Source organism: Eubalaena glacialis, chromosome 5, assembly GCF_028564815.1.
Source record: "Eubalaena glacialis isolate mEubGla1 chromosome 5, mEubGla1.1.hap2.+ XY, whole genome shotgun sequence".
Classification (NCBI taxonomy): domain Eukaryota; kingdom Metazoa; phylum Chordata; class Mammalia; order Artiodactyla; family Balaenidae; genus Eubalaena; species Eubalaena glacialis.
This window is the reverse complement of record NC_083720.1, coordinates 106,731,373-106,751,323: the sequence shown is the minus strand read 5'-3', so window position 1 is coordinate 106,751,323 and position 19,951 is coordinate 106,731,373. Positions and strand designations below refer to the sequence as shown.

The window sequence follows — 19,951 nt, the reverse complement described above, 5'->3', positions numbered from 1 at the left end:
TCCATGCAAATGGAAATCGAAAGAAAGCCAGGGAAGTAATAATTATATCAGACAAAAATAGACTTTAAGACAAAGACTGTTATAAGAGACAACGAACAATATTACATAATGATATTATCAAGTGATCAATTCAAGAAGAAGATATAACAATTGCAAATACATATGCACCCAACATAGGAACACCTAAATAAACAAAGCAAATATTAACAGACATAAAGGGAGAAATTGACAGTAACACAAAAATAGTAGGGGACCTTAACACCCCACTTATATCAATGGACAGATCATTCAGACAGAAAGTCAATAAGGAAACACTCGCCTTAAATGACACATTAGGCCAAATGAATTTAATAGATATATATAGAACATACCATCCAAAAGCAGCAGAATACACATTCTTTTCAAGTGCACATAGAATACATTCTCCAGGATAGATCACAAGCTGCACGTGTTAGGGCACAAAACAAGCCTTGGTAAATTTAAGGAAACTGAAATCATATCAAGCATCATTTTTGACTACAACACTATTTCAATTACAAGGAAAAAATGCAAAAAACCACAAACACGTGGCTAAACACAAAAGACTAAACAATATGCTACTAAACAACCAATGGATCACTGAAGAAATCAATGCCGCCATAAATAAATAAATAAATAAATTTATTTAAAAAAAAAAAAAAACTCCAACAAAGAAAAGTCCAGGACCAGATGGCTTCACAGGTGAATTCTACCAAACATTTAGGGAAGAGTTACCATCTATTTTTCTCAAACTATTCCAAAAAGTTGCAGAGGAAGGAATGCTTCCAAACTCATTCTATGGTACCAGCATCACCCTGATACCAAATCCAGAGAAAGATATCACAAAAAATGAAAATTACAGGTCAATATCGCTGATAAACATAGATGCAGAAATCCTCAACAAAATATTAGCAAACTGAATCCAACAATATATTTAAAAGATCATACACCATGATCAAGTGGGATCTGTCTCAGATGCAAGGATTTTTCAATATCCACAAATCAATCAACATGATACAACAACAAATCAACAGACTGAATAATAAAAATCATATGATTGTCTCAATAGATGCAGAAAAAGTTTTTGACAAAAATTTTTATGTAAAACACCCGTTTATGACAAAAACTGTCAACAAAGTAAGTATACAGGGAGCATACCTCAACATAATACAGGCCATATATGATAAGCCCACAGCTAACATCATACCTAACAGTGAAAAGCTGAAAGCATTTCCTCTAAGATCAGGAACAGGGTGAGGATGGCCACTCTTGCCACCTTTATTCAACACAGTATTGGAAGTCCTAGCCACAGCAATCAAACAAGAAAAAGAAATAAAAGGAATCCAAACTGGAAAGGAAGAAGTAAAACTGTCACTGTTTGCAGTTGACATATTATACACAGAAAACCCTAAGGATGCCACCAAAAAACTACTAGGGCTCATCAATGATGATAAAGTTGGAGAATACAAAATTAATATACAAAAACCTATTGCATTTCTGTACACTAACAGTGAACTACCAGAAAGAGAAATTGAGGAAACTATCCCATTTACAATCACATCAAAAAGAATAAAACACCTAAGAATAAACTTTCCTAAGGAGGTAAAAGACCTGTACTCAGGAAACTATAAGACACTGATGAAAGAAATTGAAGATGACACAAACAGATGGAAAGATATACCATGTTCATGAATTGGGAGGACTAATATTGTTAAAATGACCATACTACCCAAGGCAATCTACAGATTCAATGCAATCCCTAACAAAATACCAATGGCATTTTTCACAAAACTAGAACAAATAATTTTAAAATTTGTATGGAATCACAAAAGACCCCAAATAGTCAAAACAATCTGAGAAAGAAGAACGGAGCTGGAAGCATCACATTCCCTGACTCCATACTATACTACAAAGCCACAGTCATCAAAACAGTATAGTACTGGCACAAGAACAGACACACAGATCAATGGAACAGAATAGAGAGCCCAGAAATAAACCCAGGCACTTATGGTCAATTAATCTATAACAAAGGAGGCAAGAATATACAATGGAGAAAAACAGTCTCTTCAATAACTGGTGCTGGGCAGCTACATGTGAAAGAATGAAATTATAACGTTTTCTCATACCATATACAAAAATAAACTCAAAATGGATTAAAGACCTAAATGTAAGACTGGAAATCATAAAACTCCTAGAAGAAAACACTGGCAGAACACTCTTTGACATAAATTGTAGCAGTATTTTTTTGGATCAGTTTCCTAAAGCAAGGAAATAAAAGCAAAAATAAACAAATGAGACCTAATTAAAGGCTTTTGCACAGCAATGAAAACCATCAACAAAACAAAAAGACAACCTACTGAATGAGAGAAAATATATGCAAATGTTATGACTGATAAGGGATTAATATCCAAAATATATAAACAGCTCATACAACTCAATATCAAAAAAACCAAACAACTCAATCAAAAAATAGGCAGAAGACCTATATAGACATTTTTCCAAAGAAGAGATAGGAATGGCCAAAAGGCACATGAAAAGGTGCTCAACATTACTAATTATCATAGAAATGCAAATCAAAACCACAATGATATATCATCTCACACCTGTCAGAATGACTATCGTCAAAAAGACCACAAATAACAAATGTTGTCGAGGATGTGGAGAAAAAGGAACTCTGTGCATTGTTGGTGGGATTGTAAATCGGTATAGGCACTGTGGAAACACTACGAGGTTCCTGAAAAAACTAAAAATAGAACTACCATATGATCCAGCAATTCCACTTCTGGGTATATATCTGAAAAAATCAAAAACACTAATTAAAAAAGATACATGCACCCCAATGTTCAAAGCAGCATCATTTACAATGGCCAACATATGGAAGCAAGCTAGGTGTCCCTCAACAAATGAATGGATAAAGAAGATGTGGTGTATATATATATACAATGGAATGCTACTCAACCATAAAAAAGAATAAATTTTGCCATTTCCAACAACATGGATGGACCTGGAGGGTATTATGCTTAGTGAAATAAGTCAAACAGAGAAAGACAAACAGTACATCTTATCAATTACTTGCAGACTCTAAAACAAACAAACAAAAACAAAACAAAAAAACCGAAGCTAACGAAACAGAAACAGACTCACAGATATAGGGAACAGATTAACGGTTACCGGGGGGAGAGGGAAGGGGAGACGGGCACAATAGGGGTAGGGGATAAGAGGTACCCATTACTGTGTATAAAGTAAATAACTACAAGGATATAAGGTACAGAAAAAAAAAATATGCTTTTTTTAAAAAAAAGAGACAATCCTAATGAAACAAGTCAAACAGACACTATCATTGCTGTTTTACTTACAGGTAAACTATGATCAAAAGCATTTGCTCTGGTGGTGTGATTTTTTATAAAGTTATTTCAAACCCAAACTGACTTCAAAGAGTGCATGAACAAGAACTGTGTGTGTACGCTGGGGCCGTTACACAAAGACGGTCACTGTAGAACCTCCAGGGATACAGTGGCTAAGGAATTTTAAGAGAAGAGTTGCCTCATGCTCAGTTTTGAAATTGTTCATTCTGCTGTAAGGAACAGCCTCCACTCCTATGTCCTCCCCTCTCCTCTACCCACCCCTAGCAGCAACCTTCATTAAAGAGTGCTACACACACAAATGCTTTGGGAGAGTGGTTTACTGAGGGGGGAACTGGGGGAAGGGGACTGAGCTGGGTCAGAGGGAAGAGAATATTCTCAGGAGGTGAATACACGCAGAAGGAGCTTTGAGCAGAATCTTGGGCCAGAAGTGATACTAGGAGTGAAAGCGCCTAGGGATTCAAAATGTTTAGGAATCTCAAACCAAACTCAGTCTTTATTAGCACCAACGTTTTGGCAAATTTCATCACCCCTTCTAACTGATTCTTTATCCATAAAATGGAAACATTTAATATAATGCCAAGGACTCAGTTAAGTCAATGAAATAGTAAGCTATTATTACTATTGAATCCAATTCCTCATTAAGTGGCTTAACAAATAAAATGTTAGCCTTGGGGGAGTATTATCAGTTTTCATAAAGCAATAATAAACTTTTGTTTACTAACTACAACTTTCTTACTAAACAATTATGAAATTAAATGTGACATTATACCAAAATTGACAAATGAAACAAATGTCACATTCCCACTGTGACACTGAGAGTCAGTTGGCCCCAGAGCAACTTAAACGAAGAGAGATGCTGACTAGTAAACCACCAGACAGGACATCTCCTGAAAACACCAGGGAACCTGCTGTTAGTCTGATGTGCCAGCAGGTTTTTGACATCTAGAATGAGGGAACACATCACATTTTTTTCTTTGCTTTGCTCTCTTTTTTTTCACCTTCGGTAACCCAGAGCGCTGCAGGCATAGTGTGAGTGGTAGTCGAGACAGTGACTAATGGAAATGGCTCCATAAGGGCACATCACCAGGTTGCAGAAAGAGCACCAGACTAGGAGTCAGGAGTTGCAAGTACAGTGATCACTCAGTACCTGGTGGGAGTGGGGGAAGGGGGGTGGGGAATAGTTCCTGGACACCCTCAGATACAAAAATCAGAGAATATAACCTACACACATCCTCTCATACACTTTAAATCATCTCTAGATTACTTATAAAACCCAAAACAATGTAAATAGTTGTAAGTACAATGTAAACAGTTGTGAGTATGCAGCAAATTCAAGTTTTGCTTGTTGGAACTTTCTGGGATTTTTTTTTTTTTTTTTTTTCCAATATCTTGACCCACAGTTGGTTGAATCCATGGATTTGCAACCCACGGATATGAGGGCTGACGGTACTGATTCCACCTCTAACTAGCACTATGACAAAAGGCAAAACACTTAACCCTAAAGAAACTCAGCCCTTGGTTTCCTTAAAAAATAAAACCATTGGACTTTCAGCACACCACCTCAAAGTCCACTTGGCAATAATGGTGATGTGCCACAACCCTCCCCAGTAGTTCATAAGCTTTGTGAGAGGAAGAAATACTACTGGCCTCACTTTTGACTCGCAAGAGGCTGGCAGACGACCTTGCACAGTGGCTGGCATTTATTAGGCACTATGTAAATATGTGTTGAATGAACTGAGTCTGTCAGCTCATGCTAACATTTAAGATTAAAATAGTTCTCAACTGTTCTTGCTAGGTGAGTAATCTTGGCCAAGTCACCTTGAAGAGTAGCCCCCACTCTCAGTAGCACTTATGTAAAATGAGGGCTTCTGACTCTGAAAGACTACTCTTTTCCAAATATAAAATGATAATGAAAGTATTTCTGGTAAATCGTGGATGAAAGTTGAAAAACTTAAATTTTCTTTATTACCCTGTAAATCTAATTCCTACAGTGAAATGTACTTAGAAAATAAGAACAAAAGTACTTTACAAATATTGATTTATTTATACCTCACATTACCTTACAGATAAGTAAATAATCACATCCTTTTTATAAGTGGAAAAATTTAGGCTCAGAAAGGTTGAGTAAAGTGCCCAAGTTTACACAGCTCTAAGCAATGTAGCCAGGATGCAGAAAGGAAATTAAAATGACAATTTTCCTCCAAACTGATCTACAAATTCAACGCAATCCCAATCATCTCAATAGGCTTTTTTCGTGTGTGGAAATGTACAGACTGATTCTAAAATTTATGTGAAAATGCAAAGGACCTAGAAGAGCCAGAACCACCTGGGGAAAAGAACTAAAACTGAAGGACTTACACTACCTGTTTTCAAAAGTTATTATAAAGTTGTAACTGTGGTACTGGCATAAAAGAAAAAAAATGTCAGTGGAACAGAAGAGAGAGTCCAGAAATAAATCCACACTTCTGTGGCCAACTGACTTCAACAAAGTTGAAAGGTAAATTCAATACATGATGCTGGAATAATTAGATATCCATATGTGAAAGGAAGGAAGGAAGAAGAAAAAACTTTCTACTTCACACCATTTACAAAAATTAATTCAAAACAAATCATAGACATTTACATAAAGATATAAAAATTCCATAAAATCTTTGGGACCTAGGGTTAGGCAAAGATTTCTTAAATATGACAACAAAAGTATGATTCATATAAGAAAAACTGATAAATAAAACTACTTCAAAATTAAAATTTTCTGCTTTTCAAAAGACAGTGCTGGACTTCCCTGGTGGCACAGTGGTTAAGAATCCACCTACCAATGCGGGGGACACGGGTTCGAGCCACGGTCCGGGAAGATCCCACATGCTGCAGACCAACTAGGCCTGTGTGCCACAACTACTGACCCTGTGCTCTAGAGCCTGCGAGCCACAACTACTGAAGCCCGCGTGCCTAAAGCCCGTGCTCCACAACAAGAGAAGTCACCGCAATGAGAAGCCCGTGCACTGCAACGAAGAGTAGCCCCCGCTCTCTGCAACTAGACAAAGCCCGCATGCAGCAACGAAGACCCAACGCAGCCAAAAATAAATAAATAAAATTTTAAAAATAAATAAATAGTAAATCCTAAAAGATTTCCAAAATCATTATTAAAAAAAAAAAAAAACAGTGTTAAGAGAATGAAAAAACAGCTATAGACTGGGAAAAGATATTTGCAAATCACAGGTCAGATAAAGGTCTTGCGTCCAGAACACATAAAGAATTCTCAAAATTTAATAAGAAAACAATCAACTCAATTAAAATACATGGGCAAAATATTTGAACAGACGTATCACCAAAGGCAATACACAGATGGCAAATTAGCATATGAAGAAATGTTCAACATCTTAGTTACTAGGGAAATGCAAATCAAAACTGCAGTAAGATACTATGACACATCTTCTAGCACAGCTAAAATTTAAAACTGAACATACCAAGTCTCAGAGAAGATGTGTTGAAACTGGACCTCTCACACACTGCTGGTGGAAATGTGAAATGGTACAACCACTTTGGAAAGCAGTTTGGCAGTTTCTTAAAAAGTTAAATAATACATCCACCCTATGACATAGTCATTTCATTCCTAGGTATCTGCCCCAAAGAACTGAAAGTATATATCCACACAAAGACTGTACACAATGTTCATGGCAGCTATATTTGTAATAGCTCCAAACTGGAAACAACTCAAATGTTGAAAAAAACAAATTGGGCTACATCCATACAGTGGAATACTACTTGGCAACAAAAATGAACTATTGAAGTATGCAACAATACGGATGAATTTCAAAATTATGCTCAGTAAAAAGAAGCCAGACATGGACTTACCTGGTCGGGCAGTGGTTAAGAATCCGCCTGCCAATGCGGGGGACACGGGTTCGAGCCCTGGTCCAGGAAGATCCCACATGCCACGGAGCAGCAAAGCCCGTGCACCACAACTACTGAGCCTGCGCTCTAGGGCCCACGAGCCATAACTACTGAGCCCGCAAGCCACAACTACTGAAGCCCACGTGCCTAGAGCTCGTGCTCCGCAACAAGAGAAGCCACCGCAATGAGAAGCCCCCACACCGCAATGAAGAGTAGCCCCCGCTCGCCGCAACTAGAGAAAGCCTGCGCGCAGCAACAAAGACCCAACACAGCAAAAAAAATAAATTAAAAATAAATAAATAAACAAAAGCCAGACAAAATGTACATATAGTATGTATATGTATACATACATATGCAATGTGTATATGCATACATGTATGTATGTATAGAATTCCACTTATATAAAATTCTAGAAAATACATACTCATCTATAGTGCCAGAAAGCAGATCAGTGGTTATCAAGGTGTAGAAGGGGAATTACAGAAGGGCAGGAGCAGACTTTTAGTGGTGACGGGGTTTGTTCATCATCTTTACTGCAGTGATGAACTCATCGGCGTTGCACATGTCCAACTGCACAGTGTAAGTATGGTCACTTTAGTGTATGTCACTTGTAGCTTATGGTGACTCCTGAAGAGTGTGCAGGAGCCAGCGGACAGGGAAAGAGGACTGAGGTGCTTCTCAATACTAGAGACTGGAAAGCAGGAAGAACAAGGGCATGGGATTCCAGACCATTCAAGATGATGGCTCCAAAGTCTCTAAACTAATGAAGGTAAGCAGCAGTTTAGAATGCAACAAAGGATAACGTATTAAATCAATCACAATTTCCACCCCTTTTACACCTGGTCCCCTAAAAAGTGAGTCAATCAGGGTCAGCTTCTCCACTACAGGTCCCTTGAGGTTCACACTGATCCCTCCCTGTACATAGTACAGCATTAAAATTGCAAACAAGCAAAAGGAAACCCTCAAATGACACAGAGCTCTGTGCCTAAAAGGAGGGGGCCTTTTAAAAATCTTGAAGCTAAACAGGTCTTACTTGAAAGAATGGTAGGTTATACTACTGATTTCAGCATTTTCTCTCAGTCTCTTCATTGTTTCCACGTATTTTAAAGATGTGAGAAAGAAACTACATGCCTTCACCCCACAAAGCTTACTGCCTCCATGAACATGACTTTAGAATCCAATCGCCTTCATTACCATAGCTTTACTATTCCCAGATACTTGCTCTGGAGCTAACTGTTCATCACAAGAACTTCTGAAAAACATCAACCCTTTAATAGGAAGCACCAACGAACAAGTTTCCTCCTAAAACTCTTTGAACCCTTGCCTCCAAATCCTTGCCTGGCTATTGCCACCAATCCCAAACTGTTACATTGTGATCCGTACCCAGTTCTAATCAAGACCCTGCATTGAAAGACCTGCCTTAAACCAAACTTCCAATTCTCAATAAAATCCAGCCTTGCCTTTCCCCCTCCAAGCTCTGCCAAAGCTTAGTATTGAGGTGGTGTTTTTCCTCACCACAGGAAGCAATAAACTCAACTTTGTCTTATCAACTGGTGGGTTGGTGGTATCTGGGGAGCCAGCATTCAAAAACTGTTGTTAAATAAAATGAATATGCTGCAAATGACAACATGGAAACTTATTTGGGTGATAACAGTGACTAACAATTGATGAACAATTGGGGAGTACCAACTTATATTTTATTCTGGATATCTAGATCTACATATTCATATTTTATTAATGGCCTATATTTAGATGGAAAAAATATAGAAAATGTTTAGCACACCTTCAAGTGACACCAAGACAACTCACAGTGAAGTGTGCCAAAGTGAAGAATTTATGGAAACACAAGTTCCAAAATTAAAAGTTTATTTTTTAAATATTAGAATATTTTTGAAAGAAACTACACCCATCTCAAATGAGGAAGGACAGAAGTTAACTGACCTCCAGACTGTTTCACCCTCAACTTCACAAACCCAAATCTGTATCAGAGTAGCATCCCCACATACAACCCCACAAGGGGTCCTCGCCTGACCGTGCACTATTCCACCGGTGCTCCCCATACTGGCCACGGCTTCCCTGTGTACCCACTTCTCTCCCACTTCCGGTCCGGTCAATTAGGTCTAGGCTTCACTTCAACTGCTCAATCTCTCTCAATCCATCCAGTGCTTCAACAGCCCTCTTTGAGCTTCCGTCCACTTTCTTGCCTACCCTAACTGTGTTCAATCCTGGCCCCCCTGGCTCACTCACTCCTCTGGCATCCTTGTCCTGGCATTCCCGACCACAAACACTCCCAGTGCCTTTCTTATTCTCAGCTATTAAATGGGAAATATTCCTAACCCATATAGCTGAGGAACAAAAAAAGAAAGATGTAAAATTACTGTTTTCTCTAAATCACTCTACAAGCATCAACTATTATGACTACTACTGCTACTGAGTTAAGAACTATGCTAATTCAATACATAACAAATTTGTGTTATTTTATTTCAACTGAATCTTCACTGAGTTTGATAATTCTGCCAGTTGCCTCTTGGTCATCTTACATCACACTCTCTAAAATGACATTCCAAAGGTGTCCCAGTCAGAGATGAGCTCTAGTTCCAGCTCTGCGACCCGCTTGAGGTCATTTCGGGCAATAACAAACACAGTCTAGGGCAAGTTTATTATTTAAAAATACACACACACACACACACACACACACACACACACACACACATACACAAACACACACATATATGTATATATGTATGATTGAACTAAATTGTTTCTAAGATCTCTTGAAGCTCTGTGGTTCTCAGACCCTACTTTACTGGGAAAATTTAAAGCGTCAAACACTGATCTCTCCTCTTCTGCTTTTCAAAATGTTTCTGTATCTAACCTCGATTCCTTTTTTCCTTTCCTTGAATACTCCAACCACCTGTACTCTCCACACCATGTCTACTTTCTTTTCCCTAGGGACTGCCCACCCTCATCAGCATCTGCGCTCCCACTTGACTTCTTTCTTTCTTCCTTCCTTCCTTTTTCCTTCCTTCCTTTCCTTCTTTCTTTCCTCCTTCCTTCCTTCCTCCCTCCCTCCCTTCCTTCCTCCTTTCTTCCTCCCTCTCTCCCTCCCTTCCTCTCTTTTTTTCTCCCTCCCTCCCTCTCTCTCTTTCTTTGTTCATCTTTGGCTGCGTTGGGTCTTCGTTGCTGCACACAGGCCTTCTCTAGTTGAGGCACACGAGCTTCTCATTGCGGTGGCTTGTCTTTGTTGTGGAGCACAGGCTCTAGGCACGTGGGCTTCAGTAGCTGTGGCACATGGGCTCAGTAGTTGTGGCTCGAGGGCTCTAGAGCACAGGCTCAGTAGTTGTGGCGCACGGGCTTAGATGCTCTGCGGCATGTGGGTTCTTCCCGGACCAGGGCTCAAACCCGTGTCCCCTGCATGCCACGGAGCAACTAAGCCCGTGCACCACAACTACTGAGCCCGCATGCTGCAACTACTGAACCCTGCGTGCCTACAGCCCGTGCTCCGCAACAAGAGAAGCCACCGCAATGAGAAGCTTGCGCACCGCAATGAAGAATAGCCCCCGCCCGCCGCAACTGGAGAAAGCCCGCGCACAGCGACAAAGACCCAATGCAGCCATAAATAAAAATAACGAAAGAAAGAAATTGAGAGGGAAATTAAATGAATTAGTATTATAAAAAAAATAAAAGATCTTTTGCTAAATTCCATGTTCTCTGCCCCTTCCTCATTTCTAAATACTAGTGATGATATCCTCTAAGCAATTCCTCCTCCTTTAGCTCCCAGGACCTCATTATCTTGGCGCCTTCTAACATCTCCAACCCTACTCTAAACATGGGCACCTCCCAAGGCTCTGTCTTCAGTTCTCTGCCCTCTCTATCCAAATCAAAAGTCTCCACACCTGACAGTTCATTTCAGTTCCCAACACCACCTTGAACCACTTCTCTGTTTTAAAGAATGCCATTCCTGCCCCACCCAACTCACCCATCTCGCTCATAACCTGAAAAACCCTGCAAAACTGCCCAATCATTTTTGCTTCTTTCCTAAGTCTCTTAAGTTGTGCATCAAAATGTGTCTCCCAGCAGGCTCTTCTTTTATTAGTCTTATCCTGATCACCCTTGTCTAGGTCCCATCACCATTATCTAATATACACTTCCTCTCTCTCAACCCCTACTCCCCAGCTCCTACTAGACTTAGTACATGCCCTCAATATTTCATATACATAGCATTTGCAATATACTCCTATCTGGTTTCTTTGTGGCAGGTCTCTCCCCTTCCCAACACTTTCTCCAGAGTGCTGCTAGAATGATAGGCTAATGCCTCTGAAAAAACTTTCCAGTGGCTTCCAGGAGTCCATGGAAGAAAGCCTAACCTCCCTCACAAGACTCTGAAACTCTCAACCCCTCCTCACAAACACATACAGTTTATGCTCCAGCATTATAAAACTAAGCTCAGTTCCCTGTGCCTAGAATGCTGATTTACGAAACAGTTCCACATGCCCTTTGCCTAGAATGCCCTTCCCTAACACTTGTCCACCTGGTGAGTCCCCAGGCATCTTTTAATTCCAAGGCTCAAACCCTCACCTCCTCTTAAAGCCTTTCCTGTTATCTCCATATAGCATCCAGCTATGCCCTCTTTGCTAACAATAAGCCTTGTTCAGACTTATATTAAATCTATCTCATATATATCTCCTGGGGGGGTTCCTCGAAGAAGTGGTCTTGTTATCTTTCAAGTATTACTGCAGCATTTAGCAACTGGGAACATTCCCCTGCAGGTAAGAAGCACCTTTTCACGTGTTAATGCTCTGGACCACAGAACTTTCTCTCAGTATGTCTCCAGGTCCTGAACAATGAGAAGGTCATGTTAATAACACCATTATAAAAAAGACTACAAAATGGCACGGGAGTGTACCATAACAGCAGAATATAACACACTTCCTGTGCTTCTTTCATTAATTCCATAAGAGTTTTGCCTTTACTGCAACTTGAATGGAGAAGGCACTTAAAAGAATTTCAATGGACCAAATATTAACCAGCCTCCGATGTGCAAACTGACTTTATAATGGCCCTTGACCTGGAAATACAGGTGCATTCAAATATACACCCTGATAAGAAAGGACATACAGAGGATAGAGTTCAGTGACACAAGGCTTGCCAAGTCAAAAGTTCCTTGCAATAAACTCTAAAAGTATGCAATACTTTAGATATGGTTTAGAAAATGCTCATCCTTGTCTAAGAAATCTTAACAGAACAGGTTACACATGGCAACACCTACTCTCAGAAAACAAAATCCCGCTGGGTATGTATTAATGAAAACCAATAGTGTGGCATTTATAAATAAATAAATAAATAAATATGCAGTGAGGTAACCCACTCACAGATAGCTAGAGACAACAGTTCTAATGAGTCAAATCAAACCAGAGAAGTAGTTTCCATTTTAAATATATTAGGGTGTTAAGAAACTAATTAATTCAAAAGTTATTTTATGGATGGCTTCCTTGAACATGTTTTTTTCTTATTAAAAGCTTGTTCCAGTTAAGGAAGTAAACATGGGGAAGCTGGTATTTCCTTGATTCTGAACTATATCAGTGCTAAAACAAAACAAACCCCAACCTAATTAATTCTATTTTTGGTCTAGTTTCCAAGGCAGTCTTCACAAAAACTATTCTTTGCCCACTCTTTTTAGCTTTGTAACATCAACCTTCAGAAGCTAGAAACTGTTACACTTTGTATAATTCCTTGATACATATGTTCTATCACAGACTCATTTTATTCCACCTGCCTATCAAGGGTAGGGGGGAAAAAAAGGATCTGTCTTCCCATTGATTCTAAAGTTTCATGCCTAAAATCACTGTTAAATTTATTATTTCATGATGTTGTCGGATATGTTCCTGCCAGAGCTTTATAAGGGGTTACCTCAAGTTCATCAATATCAAGTTCCAGGTGGAACCTTCCCCAAATCAGAACTGTGAGTGAGTCTCAGCAACAGTGCAAACCAGAAAAAAAGGAATCAGGGAACAGTTTCTAGTTCCAAAAGGCCACTGACTTGACCTTGAGCAATCTACTTCATTTCTATAATTCAAACTGCAATACCTGCTTCCAAAAAAGAATGCTTCTAGGAATAGCTTAAGTGCTTTGAGTTTCTAAGATAAAATGGAATCTTATAAACAGAAGATTTTATAAAACAATCTATCGCCTGGCCCAATTTCCTAAACTTATTACCAAATAAGCTGAACTTTGACTTTCTTCTACCTTTAAAAAGAATAGTGGCATTACATCTACTTATTCTTAAATGTGAAGCAAAGGCAATCTACAGAAATGGGAATTTAAAAAGTCCTCCTGAATTAACGTGTCAGGTAAAATGAAATCTACTGCTGCACTGTCGGCCGTGGAGGGTCACAACTGGGTCACGTGTAGGAGCCTCTCAAACCTCCAAAATCTATTATACTGAAAAAGGATAGAGGAAACGAAAGTGCTGATGGGGGAGCGCGAGAAGCCAAGTCTCCAGCGTCAGGATCCAATGGCATGTTAGAAGCGAAGGTGCATGACTTAAGTTTAGTCCTTACTAACTGTGTTCCTCTCCCGAGAAGAGGTGTGAGGTGGCAGCTACTAGAAAGCTGCGGCTCTTAGGGCGGCAGGCTCCATCCCGATTCTAGCGTCGGCCGCAGACCCCGGGGAGGGGGACTCGAATGGGCAGAAACTAAATTAGAGTCAAGTTGAATCATCCAGCTACCCTGGCAGCGGTCGAGGTCATCCTGGGAAACGCACCATCGCTGGGGTCCGAGTCCCACGTGAGAAAGAAGGAAACAAAGCCAGGCAGGGAGGGGGGCGCAGCCCGCAACTTCACCTGACATTCCGTGGGGCCCCACCCTCCCTCCCAGGTGTCCCGGCCCCAACCAGGACCCAGCCGGGGCGCGGGTGCGCGCCTCTCGCGGCTCTACTTACTTTGTCACTGGTGCTCTCGGTTTCGTGGTCGCCGCCGGCCGCCTCTCCCTCGCGGGGTGGCGGCGCCACCGCTCCCCCGGGGCCGGGGCAGCCTCCCCGGTGCCTGAGCTCCCACATGTCCCGCTCCCGCGCGGCCGGGGCGCTCTCCTCCAGCGTCCCGAAACCCGAGCTGCACGCGCGGTCTCGCCGGCTGGCCGCCCTGCCACCCCGCAGCTACACACCCGACGTCCCGCAAAGCCGCGGCCACTAACACGCCCCCACCGTGGAGGCGCCGCCGCCGCCGCCGCCGCCGCCGCCGCGCCGGGTCACCCCCAAAACGGCATCAACGAGCGAGCGCTCGAGGCCGCCCCCAGCGAGCGCGGGGCCGGCAGAGAGGCGAGGGGCGGGCGCCGGGGGCGGGCTCGGGGTGCAGGGCAGGCTCGGGGCGCCCGGCCAGAGCGGAGAAGGTGGGGGCGCGGCGGAGCGCGGCCGCCGGTTGCCAGGTGCGCGTCCCCACGCAGAGGCCCAGGTGGGAGGAGAAGAAAGGACGGGGAGGGAAGGAGGAAGCGTGACCCGCTTTAGCGCTTCACCGGGCGCCAGCCGCCCGGACCCTGCCACTCCCCGCCCCGCCCCCGCACTCAGGAGTCGGCAGGTCCCGGCCCCCCTACCCCTTTCTCCCGGTTGCTGCCTCCCGCAGCCAGGTCACGCGCCGCAAGCCCCACCCCGCCCCGCCCCTCTGCGCTGCACTGCGGTTCCCACAGCCCCGCCTCCATCGCGGAGGGGTGACGTCATGGGTCCGGACCGAGGCTCCGCCCGGGTCTCTGGGCGCACACAGGTGGCGGCGTTGAGAAATTGTGCGGGCTGGAACAAAGGTGAGGAGCAGGGAGGTGGAGGAGGGATGAGCAGCTTGCTTGGAAGTGAGGCGTGAGAACTTGGGGGCTCGTCACGGAGCAACTGGGAGGGCTGAAAGAACTACTCAAAGACGCCTGGTCAGCATTGACAGCACTCAGCACTACCCCTTCGAACGGCGCCGCAGCCGCCGCAGCTTGATACACCGCGGAGTGTCGGAGGTTTAGAGGCGTCCAGAAGCAGAAACTTGTCTGGCAGGAGGAACTCGACGACTTCGCGGCATTGTGACCCAGTGGCATCGCTTGCAAAATAGGAGATGCCTTTGCCTCACTGGGCGTCCCGGGTTGGCCAGTTTCAACCACATACCCAAACTCTGTCTCCAAGGAGCTCGAGTATTGAAATCTCTCCAAATTCACTGCCTAGGGCCTGAAGAGAGAACCAGGACCCTGAGGTGCCACGGGGTGCAGTTGCCAACCAGCTAATCTCTAAGCAGTCATGGACCTTGGGCTGCTAAAGTTGGAACAGGAAGGGCACAAGATCCGCATTAATTCTGTTCCAAATCCTGTTAGAAGGTGATTAGTTTTCTTGACATGTATGTACCACCTGGTCATTACTGACAAGCTGACAAATGGGGGGCGGGGGGAGGAGACAGGCCGTCATACAAACAGGACAACGTTCAGGAAAGCACCCTTATAGAAATAAATCAACAGTAGAAATTTCTTCAGGTCATTACTGACACCCTGAAAATAAGTAAGGTTGTTCCGAAAATTGAATAACAAGCAAAAACAGAAAGTCAAAGTAGGATGCATTGAAAAGCAGAGCACAAAGACATTATTTTACTTCATCAAACAAATCTTTAAAGCTCTGAGTTCAGATTACGTCACCATATTTTCAAAGGGATAGAGAGAAAATTCAGTCAGTCTTATGGGAAGAGTAATTAACATGACAAAAGATATGAAAATAAGTCCTTTGAGTCACAGTCATGGTGTGGTTTTCCTTAAGGAACAGAAGACTATGGGTGACTAGTTTAATCAATTGTTCTTCATTTCTTTGGAGGACCAGAGATGAAACGCTGCCTGACGGTCAGGAACATAAGGTTGAAGAGACTGCTGAAGGCAGTGGTGGAGTTTCCCACCTGGGTCCTAGTTCCGCCAATGCCACTAACTGGGTGTGGCCTTGGATAAGTCATTAAGCCTCAATGTCCCCAACTATAAAGTGGATAGTAAGGAGGATGGCCTCTGTGGTCCCTTCCAGCTTACACATGATTCTGCAACTAAAGCCTCCCTTTATCAGAACCCAGTCCTTCCTTTCTCCCATGCCTCAAGAAAAGGGGACCTAGCATTGCACCTGAATGGTTTCCTCCTTCCCCTTCCCCTAGTAAACCCAATAGCTCCTTTGACTTTCTTCTTCTTTTGCCACAGGAGAAAAAATGGTAATGAGAAAAGTGGCAGGAGGGAACAACAGAGGACAGGAGTGCACGCCAGGAGAAATAGTATTCCCTGACCCAGGAAATGTGGGACCAGGGCAGAGACTGCCAGACTAGAGTGGTTTACTACTTTATCTCACTCTTCTTTAAGCTCTGTATTTCAGCGGAAATGGTCATTTCTTTCTGCCTTCATTATAGTTATTGCCACTCGTTGAGTGATTACACTGAACCCAGACAGAAGGAACCACTGTTTATTCATCTTCACAGCCCAATCCCTTGCCACAGGACTGGCCCCCACTCTCATACAGTCAACACTTTTGTTGAAGAAGTGAACAAAGAAATGAATGAATGGCAGAGGTATAGCATAACCAGGGAAAGATATATAGTATTTGTATTTTTTTTTTAACTAAAAAGGTCTATATTAGCCTTAGAAAGGTACTCACGTGTCTTTGTTTTTCACTTTATGTGAATAGGAGAAAGATTGACTTTAAGATGTATTAAAAGGGGGTTATAGTAACGACTGGTGCATTTTACTTAAGGTATATTATGATATAGTCAACCAGAACTGGCCTTACTGAGCCCTATAGTCTCAAACTTTTTTAACGTTCTTCTTTTCTTTTTAATTTTTATCTTTCATTTTTCTTCATTCAGAGAGCTTACGTTCTCAAAGGTTATTACATTTATGTTCGATGACACAAAATCTGGCACGTAATGGTTTCTGAGGCCTCACCTGTTAGGTTTATAAGACTTTAATCTGCTAGAGGGCATCATGTAAACTCAAAGCACATGCATAGGCTAATCACAGGAGACACTTGGCCAACATTTCTTGGTTGATTTGTAGATTTTCTACTTTAGTGATATTGAAATGATTTATAACTCTTAGCGAGGTGTTTGCTAAAGAGGAAAGAGAGAGTTCTATTTATATGATTTTTAGTAGATTTTTTTTTTTACCTCCGCTTTTGCCCAAAGATGGAGGGACTTTGCCCGAAGTAGTAAGCTTATGAGATGGAGAGACCCCTTATCACCCTCTTCCCTGAGTACCCTCAAAATGTTCCCAGACTGATAAACATTCCCCTCTTGTGTGGGGATTTGAACTGCTTTCCACATCAGAGGCTCAAAGGCGCTCAACTGGAATGTCCCCAGCCTGCCAGGGAAAGAAGAAATCTTCCTCAGCCAAGCGTTTCTGGTTGCTTGGACACCTGCATTATAGTTTTTGTCGCTTGACCTATCTTCCTCTGTTGCCCTCCATCAGTTCCATCTGTAAGTCAGAGATAGAAATTTATGATTTAGGCCCACCTGAGAAACATTTTGTGGTAAATTATTGAAGGACAATTTATGTTTACATTCTTATTTTCAATGAAACTGCACAGGAAAACAACAGTGTACCATCAATTACATCTGACTATCAGAGGAGCAAGTACAGGGATATAGTAAGAAGCACGGTTTTATATACGGACGACCCTGGTTTCAAGTCATAGCTCCGCCATCTTCTAGCTGTGACCCAATTAACTTTATGGAACATTTCATCACACACAGCTGAAGGTACATCCTAACTGACGTGTCCAAAGTTTAAGTAATAACTCTTTACGTAACACTTTAAAAAGCATTTTCACATGATTTTATTGATTCTAGTCAACAACCTATGAAGTAGGCAAGACAAGTATTATTATTCTTATTTAACAAGGAGGAAAATAGGAGGTTCAGTGTGTAAACTACCCAGGTTTGCCAAGGAAATTTGGAATTGAAACCTAGGTTTTTGTATTTTAAATTCTGCCAGGTTCACTATGTACTGCAAGTAAGTAGTAGCAAAAACAAGTAAATTCTAAGAGAGGGCAACTTGTTATAACAATTAAGCACAGGAATTCATCAGCAAACCTGCCTGAGTTCAAGTCCCAGCTCTGCCACCTACTGGCCCGTGTCACCAGTCAAGTAACTTAACCCCTCTGTACCTCAGTGTGCTCATGTATAAAATGAGGATAAGGGTGATACTATTTTCCTCCCAGAATTCTTATGAAGATTGAATTGGTTAATATACGTAAAGTACTTAGAACAATGCTTGGTCCTAGTGAAGCACTATACAGGTGTTACCTATTATTACCATTTATCAATATGTTATTAAAAGCTGCATGTCTCAAGGAGAGCAATATTCAACTTCTAAACTCACTAAAGCTGCAACACCCCAGAAGACTCTGAAGAAAAAGGGATATGCTGACATTGCTTTGGTAAGGTGCATAGAAATTATGAAATGAGGTAGGGCAACTTGGCAAATAATTGCAAAGAAATCATCAGCCTATCAAATTAATTAATTTTTGCTTTATCCTTCAGCAGTAGTAAGATTAATGAAATTGGCATTTCCTATTATTAACTAGAATCAATTTACTACCATGTAGTTTGCATATGTATGATGACTGCAGAATTCCTTCCATTTCTAGCTTCTCCACTGAATCATAGTAAATCTGAGCAAATTATATTTTGGTGATTTAATTCCTTTGTAAAATAGGTAGTATATTCCTTATTTTTTAATTAATTAATTAATTTTTGGCTGCATTGGGTCTTCGTTGCTGTGCACGGGCTTTCTCTAGTTGCAGGGAGCAGGGGCTACTCTTCGTTGCAGTGTGTGGGCTTCACATTGTAGTGGCTTCTCTTGTTGCAGAGCACAGTCTCTAGGCATGCAGGCTCAGTAGTTGTGGCTTGTGGGCTCTAGAGCACAGGCTCAGTAGTTGTGGGCTTAGTTGGGCTTAGTTGCTCTGCGGCCTGTGGGATCTTCCCGGACCAGGGCTTGGACCCGTGTCCCCTGCATTGGCAGGTGGATTCTTAACCACTGCGCCACCAGGGAAGTCCCTATTCCTTCTATAACTTTGTAAGTTATATTCTAAAAGAATGGGTGTATGTGTGCTTTTGATACTGCATGATTCAATTATTTTTTAAATGTTGAATATGGCTGGATTTATATCTTTTTTGGAGATGGTCATTTAGAGAAGTGGAAGAGATTGGTAACTGTCCTTAGAAGAGCTAAGTCACTGATTTGCTTCAAATTATATCAATTATCTCTGTTCAAGAAATGGCTGAAATCCAGAAGTATCATCAGTCAAGGTTCTTAGATGCAAGTCTGGCTGACTTAGGCAAAGAATTTATTGAAAGGTTAATAAGAAGGTCACAGAACTCTTTGGAAAGCTGGAGGACCCAGCATAGAAAACTGGTAGAAACAAAGGATGCCCAGCAGCAGCAAGGACCATAGTCAAAGCCATACCCATACCAGCCAACTAGGGCCCACATTGCTAGACCCACTGGCACAGACCACCACAGCTTGCACCATCACTGTGAGGGTGCCAGCCACTGGGTGCCACCGTTGCCATAGCTGACCTTTCCCACTTCTGTTTTATTTTACAAACTCTTGTGTACTTATACTTTTACAATGGAATCATTTCCTTATAAGATGCAATAATAGCCATAAGATCTCTTTGTGAAAAAAGCCTTACTGATC

At 41.9% G+C, this 19,951-nt stretch overlaps 1 protein-coding gene across 1 annotated transcript in view; it reads right to left on the bottom strand.

Annotated features, from left to right (window-relative positions):
- CDS1 (CDP-diacylglycerol synthase 1) overlaps positions 1–14,873 on the bottom strand; it is a 70,200-nt gene extending 55,327 nt beyond the window's left edge. Inside the window, exon 1 of the mRNA XM_061191549.1 lies at positions 14,214–14,873. Within this exon, the coding sequence (XP_061047532.1) occupies positions 14,214–14,330 (117 nt within the window). The 5' untranslated portion in view covers positions 14,331–14,873. The remainder of the gene's footprint in view (positions 1–14,213) is intronic.
- Between the last annotated feature and the right edge of the window lie 5,078 nt (positions 14,874–19,951).